This window comes from Ips typographus, linkage group LG1 (genome assembly GCF_016097725.1).
Source record: "Ips typographus isolate SLU linkage group LG1, UJ_Ityp_2.0, whole genome shotgun sequence".
In the NCBI taxonomy this organism is placed as follows: Eukaryota; Metazoa; Arthropoda; class Insecta; order Coleoptera; family Curculionidae; genus Ips; species Ips typographus.
This window is the reverse complement of record NC_138422.1, coordinates 10,564,081-10,581,883: the sequence shown is the minus strand read 5'-3', so window position 1 is coordinate 10,581,883 and position 17,803 is coordinate 10,564,081. Positions and strand designations below refer to the sequence as shown.

Genomic DNA, 17,803 nt, shown 5'->3' with positions numbered 1-17,803 from the left:
CTGCAGTTTTCTAGATATTTACCTGAAACTTGGAGCCCAAATTGATAGGTAGGATATACGTATGTATGTGTCAAACTATTGATCGATTATTGCAGTAATCCTTAAATAATTCAAAAAACAATACTAATTCAATAGTGAAGTTTTATTTTTTTGGCGCTACTGTAGGTTGCCTTCCAAAGTTTTCAAATGTAGTTATGCAAGGAACATACATATTTTTGTGTTTATTTTTGTGAAAAGTAATAAATTAATTATATAGTGTTTTACATTATTATTATTGTTATTACTTACCGTCAAATAATTACTTCAGAACTTCTTGCAAGTGCTTAAATAATGAAATCCGGATGACGCCATAATCTGGAAATTTTCAAATTCATACAGTATTTATTACTCAATTCTTTTCTTTTTTCAATTTTTTTACACTGATTCAACATACTGGATTTTGGTACAATAAAACAATAAAAAATCATTCGCAAATTTTATTTCGAGGCAATAAGTTAAACACTAAATCGACGTCGCATTAAGATTATTAAAACTAATTGCGTACAAAAAAAACGGTTATATTCAAAATATTAAAATGTACACAAACTAGTCTATTGCACAGCGTTGTGCGCTTGTTCGAGAAACAACTGAAATACGTTTTGCTTTATAATGCAAAATATACACAATTGACCGGGAGTTTAATGAATAAACACACAACTTAGTCGGAATACTAATTGGTTAAAAATTAGTTTATTTTCAAAGCTTCACATTCTGTACATTTGCGTTATTATAGTTGGCCAACGCATATTGGCACGTTTTAGTACAGGCCTGCTTCAACTAATCGACTTATTTTTTAACAAGTATAATAAAAGTAATTGCACAGCTTATTTAGTACTGTCTTAGAGTCTAGATCACAAACTAGGTATAAAAATAAAGTGATATAAAACTGGCTTTTTTAATTCTTAGCTTGGTACTACTTCAATGGAGTGGAAATAGTACCGAAATTGCGGGTCGTTAACAATAAAAATATTTTTTTAAGACTAGAACTTAGTCCTTTGAAAACAATACAATTTTGATATAAATTAGTATAAAAATATCTAAAGTATACTATGTACAAAAAAAGCAGAAGGTGGAAATAAATAAGGGTGAAATGTCCATGTTAAGACTATGGGGTAGTCAAAACGTGTAGCTGCCTACATTCTAAGTGTATATAGTTATTGAAAAATACTGTTAAGTTGACGTTTTTTTTGATTAATCCAAATTATAGATTAATATCTATTGTAGTGCGCAAAAGTAGGGCTGGAACATGGATAATGAATTGTCCTGAAACAAAAAAGTTTAATTATTGTACTTTTGTAGAAATAATTAAAATTATTATTTAATTCAAAAAATATAACTGAAGCACTTTAAAGATTATTAGCAACTACTCAAAAACAAAAAAAATAATCATATGTAAAAGTGTTAACAAGATGTCTTACATTAATAAAATAGAGGAAGAGCCCCATTTAGCCCTTTTCCACCAGAGAGGTTTTCACCACCTTATCGCCACACACACTGATTACATCTAAAATAGGAGTGCACAATTAGTAAAAATATTTACAACAGTAAATCCACATAATATAATGCAACTATTGTTTCAAGTACAGGGTGTTCGTAAAAATCGATCAGGAGTTTCGTTTCTTTCCAACCTAACCTAATTACAGCGAAAATCAAAGTAAAATGGGATGACGTAACAATATAATACAAAAGTAATGTTTATTCCCTTACTTGTCACACATTTATCTTTCTATTACATTGTTGCGTCATACTAATTTTACTTTGGTTTTTACCATTTGAGAAAATTTTTCAGTCTCCAATTTTTCAAATGCTTATTTATTTTACTGCCAATTCTAACATGACAGTTGACAGTTAATTTTTGCTTTTTTTTATTTCGGTTAGTTTCACGTAAGTGAATTTAAGAGCTTCAACAATAATTTGAAATGTGTAATCTGGTAATAAATATACAGAGTGGACAATGACAAATAGTCAAAAAGTATAGCTTAACACTAAAGTAAAACCTAATTTCTAATGTAACAAGTTAAAAATTATGTATTTCTTTGATACAGGGTGAAAACCAAAAAAACGACATAATTGAAAAATTTTTCTTAATTTCAGATTAGGATTAGTAGTAAGTAGAAGTACACTCTAATAAAACAAAGAAAGTTATTTGGCCATTTTAAAAAAGCTAATTTTTTTTTCATCAATCTTCTTTCTTCAGTTGCTTAAAACACTTTTAATAAGTTTCCAATATCTCCATGTAGATCATTTTAAACTGGACACTGTGTATATAATATCTCCCGAAAACGACTTTGTAGAGAAAAATGATCAGCTTCGTTAAATTATCTCTAATCATGTCGAAAAAATATTAAAAAGTTGCAATATTTCAGAAAACTGACTGTTCTGTCCATATAGTATTTTAGCTGTTGGTTCCTCCAGTTCTATATAACACCCTGTATATATATTTCTCCGCTTTCGAGGTGATTACTATTTATGTCAAATTTGACGTTTTGCAGCCCCAAATATAATTTTTATTTTCGTGTACCAGAATAGGATTTCTTTTGTATTCAGTGTTATATAATAAAATTTGATTATACAAAGTAGTCAAACGTTTTTGACTTAAAAGTAATTTTAAAAAACTGAAAATAGGCAAGATTTTGACTTGAAACGCTCCTACTTTTATACTTGTATGTTATTATCCGTTCAAAATTAGCTGATTAGGTATTTAATATTTTAAAATTATGCCAAACTGATCGTTAATCATATTTGCAGTAGGTAAGTCAATTTTTCAGTTGAAATAATAAAAGTAAGGTAAATATTGAAAAATTGAGTAGACCGATAGTCAATTATTAAAATTGCTGGTCAATATTCCTTCTAGAATAGTTCAAATTAAACACTGTGTACACAAAAATTTAAGTAAGTTTGTTTTTGTCAGCTAAAATTATGAAACTAAAGTCAAAATATAAAATATGACTTGGTGGCTCTCAAATTTGGGCTCTGCAAGTTAATTCTAGAGTAGAAAATCATGAAATTTTGAATAGAAAAATGTGGAAATCCAAAATACCAACCTCGATATTTAAGACTCGATGAAATTGCAGTTGTGAACTTGAAAATTGACTTAAAGTAAGCACAGCTCACTTGTAGATATTGCAGCTTCAAAAGATTGACTGCTGTCAAATCCAGTACTGTTATTAGTGTAAATTGACAGGTGTCAAACGGGGCTTGCAAGTCAAAAAATACTAACCTAATAGTAAATATTTAAGGCTTCAAGCAAATTTTCATATTTAAAACTTGATCAAATTACATTTGGGAACGTGAAAATTGACTTAAAGTAGGCACATGTCACAAGATTAGTAACGTAACCAAATTTAGAATTTGTAAGTCAATTACGCGGTTGTAAATCAAAAAAGCAAAGTCAAATAATAGAGAATTCAAGTGGACTTAGGTTAGGTTAGGTTGACAGTTGTCAAAAATTTACAGCTCAATTAATACAGTAGTTTGTGTAACTTAAAAATTAGGTAGACAACTGAAAGAAGATTGTCTTTATAGCTAATAATTAATAGTCAATTTTCATTTTAAAGAAAAAAATTATAAGAAAATAAATGGAATACTTGAAAATTTACTTGAAAGTTGGCTTATTATGACTAGATTTTATTAGTGGACGAGAACAAAATTTAGTAACAGTGTACAATTTAAGCAAATTTGTAACTTTTACTGTTTAAATAGCATAAGTAACTGAAACTGACCACTCTGTATAACCGGAAGGGTGGATAACTTGAAAACCTCTTTGAATAGTCTCCGAGGCGGTTTTTTTATAATCGCAGCAAGACCACCCTGTACAATAAAAGAAATAAATAAAAAGGTAAAAAAAAATTCAACACCACCAAATAGGTATAATACTAATTTGTCGTGTAGTAGTTACCACGCCTTCCTGATCGATTTTAGAGACACCCTGTATATTGATAGAATACCGAAACAAGTCTACAATATAACATAGCAGAAAAACGTGCTTCCGTAACCACTAAACAGTTGAATGTTTTTTTTTAGTAAAAAGAAAGTTAAATACTAATAAAAATAAATTTTGTGGTTAGGAGGAAAGTGTTCGTGCCATGCAATATCATATTTCATTTTAACAATATATTTTAACCAGAGTTTTTCTTCTGGTGGTTAACTAGAAGAAACCCTCCGGACAAGTTGCGTGCCTTTGTGGTCCAAACACACTAAAAGCGGTTAAAAGGTTGTAAACCGAATTGGTTAAGGTCTACCGCTTATCAATATAGTAATATATTCAGTCGAAATTATATTTTTGGCAACGTAATAACCCGTGACGAAAATGTGCTTTTAAGAACTCTACATTCAAATGGCCACAATAAAATTGTTCCTAATTTTGTGTAAGCTGTACAAAATGTCATAATTGTGGAAACTTTGATTGTGGCAAACGAAACTTTTTACGACGCTCCATTAAGATTTATGATTTTAACATATTTGCATTGTTTTAATGCCTCTTACGACTTTAAAGCACGCCGCTGGCATATGCACACAGATTAAGCTTAAGTGCCTTAATCCGGATTGTTAAATCTTCAAATGTACACGTTTAGCCACGCATTTGGGTCATGAGATTACGTTTTTATGGAAAAGTCACTTGGTTGTCAAGGTTATTTTTGATTTTGTCGTTTAAATAGATGAGTCTAACATCAAATGCGAAAAAAATTAAGAGAGAACTTAGAACATCATGTTGAAATTCTAAAACATTAATTTGTGTAAAGTTACCCATGAATGACTCAAACACTGGATTTTTAGAAATTATTTCTCAGAAATTTATTTTAAGGAGAAAGTGACAAGGAGAATTTCAGGAATTGTAGGAAAATTTAAGAAAATGATGAAGACATGAAGAAAAGACTGATACATCAAAAGCAACAATTCAGGGAATGAAATTTGGACTTGAAGGAATTAGAGTGTAAGTTGCGTTTAAAGCTTCATAAAGCCAAATTTGACAGTTGAGAGGTTGAGAAAAAATTTAATACTTTGCTTGCGTCACGTGACCGCTATCATAACTGTCAAAACTCACTTACCAGTCAACTGAAAGTATAAAATGACAAGTAGATCGGTTTCCTTGAGGAATTGCACTGTAAGTTGTTTTTACAGCTCCATCGAGACAAATTTGACAGTTAAGATATTAAGGAACACTTTAATACTTTGCTTGCGTTACGTGACAGCTGTCATAATTGACATAACTTACTCACCAGTGACTTGTGACGTAAAAAACAAACAAGTGCTTTTCCAACTACACGAATTAATAGCTTCTTGAGCTTTTCGACTCGAAATCAAGAGTTTTGATTGTGGCAACGTTGATTTGAATGTAATTTTAAAGCATTTCCAAATAGAAAAGATGTTTTTTAACCTTGTCTAACATGACAAAACACAAAAATCAAGTAAAAACGTTTTGTGAAACGTAAAAGTTACAATTCTCTTATATATTGCAAATGTGAAATATTACATAAAAAGTAAATATCTGAGAAACGGATACAGATAGTATATAAGTTTGCAACAAAAATAGGGACAAAAACAACATTTTTTTATTATAAAAATGTATAAAACAATGAACAGAAAGAACTTCAACATCTTAATAGTTTCTTTGTAAACTTTATTTGTTTGCATTATTTTGTGTGTTCTTTTAAAAACCAGACAAGAAAATAGTAAAATAATGAAAAATTTCAAATATAAATAGAATGTTGGCACCATTTGATTTTGTCATGTTTGTTTTTCTACTAATAGCACTGTATTATTATTTTTTAAGCTTTGTGGTGCAACAACTCTCTTAAAATTGCCACTATTCATTTCCTTTAAACTGACACAATAAAATCAATAAAAGACTAAGTTTTTATACCTTAAAAATGACAAAACAAGTTAAACTGTGCTAAATGATATTGAACCTTAGAAACACCATTTTTGGGCATTAAACAGAAATACAAAAGAGCTTTGTAGTAGTGCAACAATTTATTTCAACAAAAATAATACTATTGTTGAATATTAATAAGGTTGAAATTTTTTTTGTAACAAATCAGCAACTTAACATTATTTTAATATAAATGAAATCTAATAAGCTAAGTTGAATTTGAATGATTTTTTTCCTTAATATTTTTTTATAATTTAGTCAAAAGAATATTTTTGAAAAAAATATTACTATCCATTTTCTTTAACTCGACAATAATAAAAAAACGTCAATATAGTCAAAGTTTGCTTGCAAGAAAGCAACAACTCAACGGGATTTGCATTCATACCTCTAAATTGCATTCTATGACAATCGAAATTGGACCTTAGTGATTTTTTTTTACTCTTAACAGAAACTGTTGATTTAAGAAATGCAAATCACAAGTGTCGTTGTTGACTCAAGTTTGAGAAGGAAAATTATGCTTTTGTAACAGTTCAGAATAAAGAAACTTTCAAAGAACAAGAATGCAGTTACAATATTAAAGCTAGAACTGGAAACTGGTAAAATTACTGATTTTTGTATAGTTAATAAGAACACGCTAAAAGAAAACGTCTGGTGTAGTTTAACATAAATGAATATAAAAAAACCTTTGTATTCTGTTAAATTTTTTAACCGCACTTTTATTATTGCAACAGTCAATTAGTGGTTGGATAATTGTGCATCGGAAAAATAAAATGGTTTTTTTTTACTAGAAAAACTAAAGCAAAATGTCAGTGGAAAAAATTAATTAGATTGTTTTGGAATTTGGAAAATTTGGATTTATTTTGAAATCTGATAATAATCGTTTGCATTATGTGGATAAAAGTTTTCAAAAACAGTAGCAGTTTTAAATTTCATTCAGCAGTTTTAAATTTCAAAATTGACCACAAAAGCACGTAACCCAAATCACTTATTTCAATTATCATCTGAGTGCTCACCTGTGTTGTTTCAAATTATCCTGCCTCTTAAAGCTTTTCCCGCACACTTCGCAACTAAAAGTCAGTTCAGGACTTTTGTGGGTACGTTCGTGAATCATCAAGTTGTACGGTTTGGTGAACCGCCTCTGGCAGTACTTGCACACAAACTCGCACTTGGCCCTCATCTTTCTCCGGAACTGGTCGCGAGACACGTCGTTATCTATTTGCATTATAGCGAACATCTTGATCGGGTTTTATTTCTTTTCTATCCCAGGCGCAAATCTCTGATCTTATCTTTAGAAAAGGATTCACCGGGTTTTCCGACCTGCACAGATCCTGCTGCGGTTTAGACTTTGGTGCTACTGTGCGAAAACGGCTTCAAAATGGCGAACCTCGATGATCCAATCAAAGAAATATGCTAGATTTTCTCTGAATAGCTAACTGACACCGATGATTCAGCTTGTTTAGGGTGATTAACAAGGTGGTGCGCTATATGTGAAACGTGGAATGCGGAAATTGATTCAACCGGTTCCAAAAACTGGGCATCTGCAAACAAAAAATGTATTAAAGTTAACTGTTTTTGAGATTGTTACAGTGAGAATAGAACAGTGCTACTTCGAATACAAAACAATATTCTGTCATGAATTTCCTAATTGTGTATTCCTTAATTGCACGAAAAACAAGGAGAAGGTATAGTAAAGCAGGAGGAACACCAGTGCTGAATCAAAAGTTTTTAACAGTTTATTCTTCCTCCTACAATTAAAGTTTTACAGGAATAAATCAATATTTTTGGCACATTTCCATGTTTTTAAAGCAACAAACCAAACAAATGTATAATTTAAGTTTTTATTAAATAATGTAATAATTTTTACGTTCCATAGCCATGGAATTTTTTATTTGATATTGGGATTCATTTTAACGAGAGTGACGATTTATTTATTAATTAATTGCATTTTTTGCTGTTCCTTCTGTAGTAAAGTCTGAACTATCATTCCACCAAAAATCTCAGTTATATAGTACGATATGTAAAGTGTGAGTTTTGTTGACTTTGCTGTTCTAACGCTATTTTCCAGGCTTTTATTGATTTTCACTTACAAGGTGTCACTTACAAGGTGAAAATTAGAAAAGTAAAATTCAGTGTGAAAGGAAAATTTACCAATTTTACCAGTAAATTCCATGTTGACCAATACATTTTTTGATCTAATTGAAATTTGATTGAAAGATATAATTTTCCTGTCTGGCTGTCATTAATTTCATTTAAGTCATTCTGGTCAATATTGTCGGCGGTAATATCCCTAGTGCATTTAATTTTTCCTGTGGAAAAATTGGAATACTCGTTTCTAAGTAATTTGTTTTAACAAATAGCATGAGCGAGAGTGGTTTTAAAAATCATCCGAGTCGAAGACGAGACGCTATTTGTTAAAACAAATTACTTAGAAACGAGTATTCCAATTTTTCCACAGGAAAAATTAGATGCACGAGGGATATTTGGTAAGATTATTTCCTGAGTTAAATAAACATTTTATTTTAATTAAAATAATAAGAACAATAATTAATAAGAACAATAACTTTCAAGCTAGAAAGGGTAACACTATTCTTTATGTTGCTGTGAGGAGTGTGCAATTTTTTCGAATTTTTTTCCGGAAAAACTGCTGACAGCTAAGTTGACAGTTGTCAAGTGATTTTTCCACTTAAAATTTACATTTGTTATACTAATTCTTGATAGCGATTGGTCAAAATTGATAGGAAGGAAATAATCATAATAAAATCTTGAAAAATAAAGACTGAATAAAAGGCTGTTTTGATTTGTTATTTATTGCTTTAGAGATTTTGATTCATGATTGAAACAATTTGTAATTTACTGACAATTGTCAAAATAACTGTCATAAATCTTAGAATCACGTCTTGATTCGAAAACGTTAAGAGAACTTTGTTAAACTGTAATTGCTTGCAAATTTTGGTTGAATTTTGACAGTTTCGACATTAGTTACAGATATTGCGTGGTTTTTAAGGATAGATTAGCTAGACAGTCACGTGACCACTGTCAAAATAACTGTCATAAATCTCAGAAACACGTGTTGTATCGAATACTTCAAGAAAACTTTCCTAAACTCTGATTTTTGCACGTTTTAAGCACAGTTTAATAGTCAGAGGCAAAATTTCTCATCAAACCCACTTGGAGTGAGAAAATAACTGTTTTAAGTACATTTTTGAAATCCTCATTAAATTTCCTATCCAATAACTTCAAAAAACACTACAATATTTGGTATAGTCAGGGAGAAAAGCGGCGTCAAAGTTAGAACTGCCAGAAACACAGTTTGAAAGAACAGTCAGGGACAAAATCGTCTGTAAAACCCACTTGGAGTTAGAAAAATACTGTTTTAAACACATTTTTGGAATCTTTGTTAGATTTCCTATTCAACAGCATGAAAAAACACTACAAAATTTTGGTACAGTCGGGAAGAACAGCGCTGTCAAAATTTGAACTGCCAGAACACAGTATTTGTAATTTACCAGTAATGTACTGGTAATATACCCATCACTACTTTTCAGGTTGAAAATGTTGTGTTCAAAAAATGTTGTTTTATTCTAATATATGTTTTAGATAATGAAGAACAATAACACACTAAATATTGTTTTTGGAAACAAAACAATTTACGTGATCTTTACGTTGATTTCTAAGCGTTAAAAGCTATAAAGTTGATTTGTTTACTTTTTAATAATTAACTGATATTTGTTTTAAAAAAAGCCTGATGGTGGTCGTCAAATATTGAAACGTCGAATATTGATGACACCATGTTGTGGAAGGAGAAAAAGTGACAATGTGTCTTTTTTTTTCAAATAACCTCAGAATATTCGAATTGTTTAAATATAATTCTGTTTAACTCTGACTCTCTTGACATTCTGGATTTTTATACAGGATAAAGCAAGGTTAAAATCAAAATATTCCTAGTTGGTTATTTAAAATATGTATACAGTATGCTATTCTTATTTTCTATATAAAATTCAGGGTGTTGTTTGCTGTGCAAATCCTATATTTTTCGCTTAAAAAGGCTTTTTTTAGTGTTACCAGTGACGATGACCATTGACCACTTAAATCTGACTTACTGGGACAGTTTTTGACTTTCACGAACCTGTTGGTCTACATCTACAATATAAGAAGACATACAGGTGGTCCTAACTAACTCTTGACCTACTTTCTACATACTGAAAAACATCCAATAATGTATTTAAAATTATAAAAACCATTTTAAAATAACTACCCTACAAATTTCCACATAGTATCATCTTTACTTATAATCATTCATCAATAGGATTTAATTTTAATAAATCCAACCATTTAAAGTAAAAAAATTTCCCAGAAAATCCCAAAGTCAACTAAAAAACAGTATTTTACATTATACTTTCCCAAAACAAACCGCAAAACAGGAAGAAAACTTTACTGCACGTAAAACAATTACCGTGCAGGTTTGATGAAAATTTTGATTACGTCACGGCTATGACGCATGAGCGTTCATAAATTTACGAGCGGCTAAATTGAAAACCATTTTTATTTCTGTTGTTTATATTGTTTTGTAGCAAGTCAAGTGAGTTATTGTTTGGCGTGCGCTTTACATTCATTGTTCGGCAAGTGAATGTGTGGGTATGAGGTGGATTATTAGTTTTCGATTGAATATTCTCCTCAGTATTGTTTTGAATGGGTTTAACATGGATGATTATGTACTTATGATTTGTTTTTCTTTATATTTACATTACACAGGAAAGCTTTTGTTGCGAGGTTCGTGAATTACAATAATTCAAAGCAGCCTTAGTACATGGAAAATCAAAGTAAACTAGAATGACGTCACGACTGAAAGAAGCCACTGTTGCCACAGTGAAGAGAAGGAAGGTAATTGCTTAAAAAAATGTCTTTAAATTCAGGATGTCCCTGTAAATTTTGTCATTAATACAGAATGAATCAAAATATGCAAATGGGCAACTAGTTTTTAATTCTTTCATGGAAGCCCCCGTATAATATGTTTTATTTATTATACCCTGAATAATTGTTTATTAAAAGTTACGTGGTTAAGAGTTATGTAATGTCCTAATAAAATAATTTCAGAGCATCTGAGTAATAGATTTAGCAATCATGGCCTTAATCATGATACTGTTAACTTTTGAGGCTCAGATGTCACGTGACACCGAGACACTGTTCGCAATGATGCCTACGTCACAGTTGTCAAAAAACCGCTCCCATGAAGCTATAAATTGCATTTTACTTTGAGTAACGAAAATTCGAAATTTTTACATTGATAGATCTTTTGAGGCTCAGTTTGACAGTTTTGACGTAACTGACAGATGTCACGTGACACCGTTTGCCATGATGCCTATGTCACAACTGTCAAAAAACCGCTCCCATGAAGCTATAATGTCCATTTTACTGTTAGTGGAAATCAAAACGACGGTAGGCTGATGCAATATACCAGTCGAATGTGTTTTTCTGCATTTGCCACGATGGCCCGATTTAACGCTGCTAAATTTAATTTAAGATTTTTTATTGTGTGTAAATACGTTGAAATCCTTAAAAAGTAACTAATTTGTCGCTAACTTTTCCAACATGCTTTCAAGATTAGTCCTACAAATCTTTAAAACTTTGTGAGAATAATTACTTAGGTACTTAATTTTTTTAGTTTAAATTTTAGGATTCAACAGAAACAAATTTGTATACTGCTTGCAGATGAACGCATTTACATTACATTTTACATCAATTTTTAAGTTTTTATGAATTTAAATCTAAAAAATTAACTTTGTTAGTCAAATTTTTAGTGTCAAACTTTAATAATTGACTTTTAAGCTTAAATTTGCTTTTTAAGTCGTTTTCATAGCTTTGAAAAACGAAAAATGTTTGTTCAGCTGCAGTTTCACTTTGATAAATAATTAATTACTTTTTTGGAGTAAATTTCTCAACTTGGAAACAAAAAAATGTGTTCTTTTAACTTGAATTACTTCAATTGAGTTGAATTACAGTCTCAAAACTCAGCATTGTCACATTTTTCAAGTTGCAAATTGTGAAAGTTAACAGCAAAATTTCAATTTTGGTGTCAAACTTTGAAAATTAACTTCTAAACCTAAAATTGTTTTTTAAGTCGTTTTTATAGTTTTGAACAGGAAAAAATGGTTGTCCAACTTTGATTTGACTGTTTTTGACATTTTGAGTACATTGTTAACATTCATTACTTTGAAATTTAATTTGTTATATTAAGATTTTTTCAAAAATTGTCTCAATATCAATCTTCATCTACCAATACTAAAAATTTCACTTCTCAATCATTTTATTTTACACATTTAGCTAATTTTTTTTTATCTATGTAGAGTGTCTAGAATACTATATGCAAGGTGATTGCCATTTGGTATTCCTGAACGTCTATGGACAACAAATCTTCAAAAAATGTTTTCAACAAATTTTCAAAATTTGTTATTTTAAACATAACTCTAATAAAATTTATGTTTTTAATTAATTTATGTAAGTAAGTATTTGTAATGTTAATGTTAGTTGTACTTTTACTCTTTCCATTAATAGGGGTTCACGCTCTGTATAAGTTTTTACAATTTTGAAGATGTTTATAGAAACCTGTTGTTTCTGGTTGTTAACTGGGTGTTTAATTCTTGTTCTAAAAAAAACTTTGAAATTAATAGACTTGACTGATTAATTTATAACGTCGTGTTCCTGGTTATAGACAATTAAATGGAAATAAATTGCGGTCTTCAGGCCAATTCAATATCATTCAATATGATTCCCCCCAATTAATTCTATAATTATTGCCACTCCTCTCAAGGTTACCTTAAATAAGCCAACCGAACCAGCCATAACCCACAAATCTACACACACACCTCGGACAGAGTAAATAATGGCAATAATTTAGCAAGTTTACAGTATGTAATCCGAACAATATTGGCCGTTTAGCCAATTAGCATAAAAAGCAATCGTTTCTCTAATTGTTTATATCCTTGTCTCAATCCGGCAAAGCCGATCACGATTCTAATTTAAATCTTTTTTACGGTAGCGTGTTCCTGCTGTAATTAATAGTCGCCATACAAGGTAATATTTGCAAACTACACCATGGACATGAAAAATTTACATTCGTTTTACCTTGTGTATATGCACGCAGGCACATCTCTGCTGATTATAATTCCATAGATAAATTCCTTTTTAATTAACTTTTATTACTTCGTAATAGGGCTTTGCCAATTCCGTTATTTTTTATTGCTTGCATTATCACTTGCACAATCCTATACAGTAAATCAAAGTAAATTAAGATGACGTCACAAAGTTTACCAGCGAAAACGACAGTAACAAAGACATATTCAGCTGCACAGTGACATAATTTAATATTTTATCTACTTTGTTCTTATGGCTCTAGCAGTTTTGGAGATTTATTTTTGTTTCTAGATTATGCTCCCTTATGACACTTTTTCTGTGGTGCATCATCTACGTTTTCTCTATAAAAATGTTATTGTTTACTTAATTTTTTCTACTTTGTGTTTTAAATATGTTTTCCATTGAAGCTTTCCTCCTTGCTCAATATTACAAATTTTAAAAAATGGTATAATACGAGAGGTACATGACCCAATGAATTATTATTGGTCATTTATTCCTGTCACATTACAATTACCCGCATTAGCAAATAAACAGTATTAACCAATGTTATAAATAAATCAAACAAACAACACACCTTTATGTGATATTGTGGTAAATATGCATCATCTATGACTATTGATGATTTATAGTTGAAATCAAGTACAGTGTATTTGCAAAAATGATTCAGTACTAATATAAGGTTTTTGATTGAAAAACATAAGAACTTGACACTGAAATGACAAAAAAAAATTAAAACAAGTCATTGACAAGATAATCATTAAATGTTTGGAAACTGGGCTTTTAGCTCCAAGTGAACCATGTCCCAAAATTGTTGCTCGGAAAATTGTAGTGAATACATTTCATAACGGAAAAACTGTTTTAAATTTTAATAGCAGTTTTACATAATTTAGATTACTGGACTTTAAAAGACTCAAACTAGTTAGACCCCTATTTAGTGCGGTGCTGCCAAACTGCCAAATGTTCTACAAACTAAGCAAAACGTTTTGGGTTCTAGTTTGAAATGAGTTTTTTTTAAATTTTGCAGTCTTTGAGATAGTTTTAGTTTTTTTTTCCCTGAAACCACTAGAGTTACGACCCAATAGTATTAAGTTACTTCTTAACTCAAAACGTTTCGAAAATATCGGAAACTTTAACATACTAGTGAAAACTGTCCAAAAATATTCTCAATCCCAACTTTGATGGCCTCTAACGGCCTAACGAAATAAGCTAATATCTCATGTAAACATATTTTTGTAAACCTCAAAGTCTGAACTATCTTTTGGCCTTTTTGATGTGTGATGTCAATTAACCAAGTTATTAGGGGTCAAAGCAAAAAATGTCAGTTTTTCACAGGTAATCAAAGAAGTGAACAAAGTGGTGGACAGTAGTTTCCATGGGGTTGGAAAAAGGTTCACGTGACCTCTGTAGCGTTGAAATATGTTATTGAAAGTAGTGCAACGTTGCCAAAATATCACTTTTCCAGGAAACTATCAAAAAATGTATGACACGTATTTGCTTAACTTAAAAGTAGGTTTCATACATTTGTACTATTAGTTTTATTCGGGTTCATGATTCTGAACCGTTTTGGGCCATCTGCATGATGAATGGGATATGTGTTGCTGTATACTGATTTACAGCACTATTTAAAAAATATCGTGCAAATGGCCCAAACCCATATTCAAAACAGTTCAGAATCAAAAACCCAAACAAAACTATTGAAACTTTGTTGAGAGTAATGTTTTTATTTACAATAATAATAATGCAAACACTCATTGACTCATCTAAATATTTGTCTAATCCGTCTTTTTTTCATCTATTAATTTAACCCAAAAATCAATCATTTTCTAGATATCGGCATTAAAATATTTCCAGGCTGATTTCATAAAACGTGAATCAATGAATAAAATTTACACACGTTAACCAGAAGCTGAGTATAGTATATTACGTAACTAGTGCTGTAAAAAGCATTTTACCCACGATATGGAAAAAGTTCTTGAGTGCGCAAAATGCCTTAGAGCACGTGTGACGTACACTATACTTTACCTACGACCAAATGGAAAGTCCTGTTTTCGCAATTCATATAATTCAGAGTAACTTTTCATTAAAAAAGTATATTTTCAACGTATTGACATCATATTTGTACTAATCATAGGTATTATGCCACTAAAGAAAAAAATAATAACGTAATAAAAAAAATTTACAAATCATGTTACTTCAATAATTATTATTGTTAAAATGCTTAAAATAATTATTTATGGTGACATTACAGTTATTAAGAAGAAAGGGAAAACTTTCAGTAATATTACTTGATGTGTTTGCTATTGCAGATAATATTCTAGACGAAGTGGTAGTTACTTAAATCTGTATGAACAATGCATTACGCGATGATCTTCATCTAATATACTCTGATAAAGGAAGAAGTGTAAACAAAATCAATTTTTACCAGCATTAGAGCGAGAGTTTGTGGGAGAGTTTACAGCTGTGCGTTTTTTTTCAATTGTGCGTAAAGAGGTTCATTACGTAACGGAAAACTATGCGTAAATAGCTATTTACACTGAGGTCGTAGGTAAAATTAATTAATATATCTGTATGTATGAGTAAGCTTGACTAGGAAATATAATAATTCTCTTTCACAGACAAAATTCTAGATTTTACCCAAAAACCAAAATTACTCTACAGTTTACCTGATTCACATTGCCGTCAATAAAATGATCACACTAAAGTTTTGCAGTACCGGATCACTGAATCTTTGACACTCAAACTTTCGGTAGTACTCAAATTTCCAAAAATATGTTGTACACTACTGAACATATGAACTGTCTGTAAGGAAGCCGTTATTTTCAGATGGCGCTAAATATGGACTGACTGATCGCAGATGATTGCGAAAAGGTAAATTATTTTCCCTACTCCCGCGAAACAGACCGTTTTGCATATTGATGTTCATTTGTTTGGGAGTACCGCCACGCGGTACTCTTCTTTTGTATACCTCCGCGGTACGGCTCTTCTTTTACCTTATTGTCGCAACCGCACTTCTAGCACGAGACCTTACGTTTTCTTGTGTATTGCACCAGTTTTCAATGCGTGGTACTACCCGATTTGGTTCTGGAAATGCACCCGGACTAAACCAAGCAAAGGCGCGTCTCGATCAGTACCAAAGCTCCTTGTTTTTCAATAGTGGGAGTGTCTACATCTGGTGCGGGTCAAGTTGCAGTAAAACGTTCGCGAAAAAGCGTACTATTGTTACCGGAATCATGCAATCCGGTGATGAGATTAATTATAATAATAATTGCGTTATTGAGGTCAGATGTAGATTAAGGTTCTTTGGTATTTTGCAGACTCCGTCTGTATATGGATCGTGCACGTGTTTGTGGATTCCCTTTCTGAGATCGAAATGGAAAGGTGTATGAATTATTACCACAACTACAACGATTGCATACTGAATATATTACCTATATTACAGAAACAACTAGAAATTATTAATAATTACCTTATTTTGGTTTCAATGATTGATGATACTCAACTTTTAATTGAAATTATTATTACATAATAATGTGATCAAATTCGTCCTTACCCTACCTACCTGCAGGATAACAAATTAAAAAATGCTTTAATACATTTTAAGCCAGAAAATACTAGGATTTACGAAAGCCCTACTTACAGCATAACCCTAATAATTGTCTATTTCAATTGTAATTCAGAATTTTTGTTTAACAATTTCATTAAAAACTTAATAAGAACAATATGAGAGCAAACCCAAGAAACCTTAAATAGGAAATGTATTAAGAAAAGCAACAATCCCACATAACTTTTTTACGACTTTGAACCACGATTTAGTTCAATATGGCTTTTCCAAAGATTGAGATTTAAGGACAAAAGCAGTTTGAACAAAGAAACCAAAATGTTTTAAACCTACTGTTAAAACATTTTACAAACTGAGACTGAATAATAGTTTAGAATTTTATAAATTAAGATTTTGCATAAATTACATTTAGACCAACATGAAATAATAATGGATTTATCTTGAAATTTATGCAAATTTAAAAGAACAAAAGTTTGTAACAGTGTTTCTCACCACTTGTTATTTTGCCGGTACTTCTTCGATTTGTCAGAATTTGGCTAGTTAGAGACTTTTTTGCTTGCTTTGCTCCTAGATTTTTTAGAAGAATAAGTGAAGATTTTGTAAAAATACTCTAACATGTCGTTCCTTGTTGATTTTAAGAACATGAGATTGTTAAACTTTGAGAAAATTCACAATTAATATAAAGATAGTTGATCAAATAAAATGTTTTCTTCAAATATTTTGACTATGTGGATTGGAATTATGGTGTAACTATTGTTAATTTACATCGTCTCTCCTCAAAATAGTCACCCTATTCTAATCAGAATAGAGAAAAAGTCGAAAATCTTAACAACCAGAAATATTTTAAAATTTAAAATCCCATAAAAAATGAGTCAATTTTCACACAATAATGTATTTCGAAAAACAACGTCAAAAATACAGGACGTTTTTTGAATATTTACAGGACAATTCTTCAGGTTATTTCTGTGCCCAGTGAACTCGGTTTACACCCATTTAGAACCGAGTAAACTCGGTCACAACTAGCAGAGCTTTAGTTTCCATTTTAACTCTTTTTTGGACACCCTGTACATGTTTACTCGTGTTGTGGTTAGCACGAGGTAAAAAAGCAAATCAAGACGAATATTTTGAGCTGTTTACACTTGCTGAAATCCCAAAAATCGCGGAGATACAAAACTTGGAAAATGTTGATGCAATTTTCAAAA

The 17,803-nt window shown here is 30.7% G+C and overlaps 1 protein-coding gene across 3 annotated transcripts in view; it reads right to left on the bottom strand.

Moving 5' to 3' along the window:
- Positions 1–461: 461 nt before the first annotated feature.
- The window catches only part of drm (odd-skipped family member drumstick), a 37,480-nt gene continuing 20,138 nt past the window's right edge, over positions 462–17,803 (bottom strand). The window contains exons 2-4 of one of the 3 annotated variants that reach the window (XR_014178355.1): positions 6,925–7,449; positions 1,458–1,543; positions 462–1,302 (exon numbers count right to left, since the gene is read on the bottom strand). Coding sequence is in view for 2 of the 3 variants with exons in the window: in XM_081980216.1 (XP_081836342.1) it covers positions 1,248–1,302; positions 6,925–7,145 (276 nt within the window). In the remaining variant the exon portion in view is untranslated. Of the gene's footprint in view, positions 1,303–1,457; positions 1,544–6,924; positions 7,450–15,705; positions 15,878–17,803 lie in introns of those variants that run through there. The other 2 variants (XM_081980216.1, XM_081980208.1) reach the window with 2 other exon arrangements.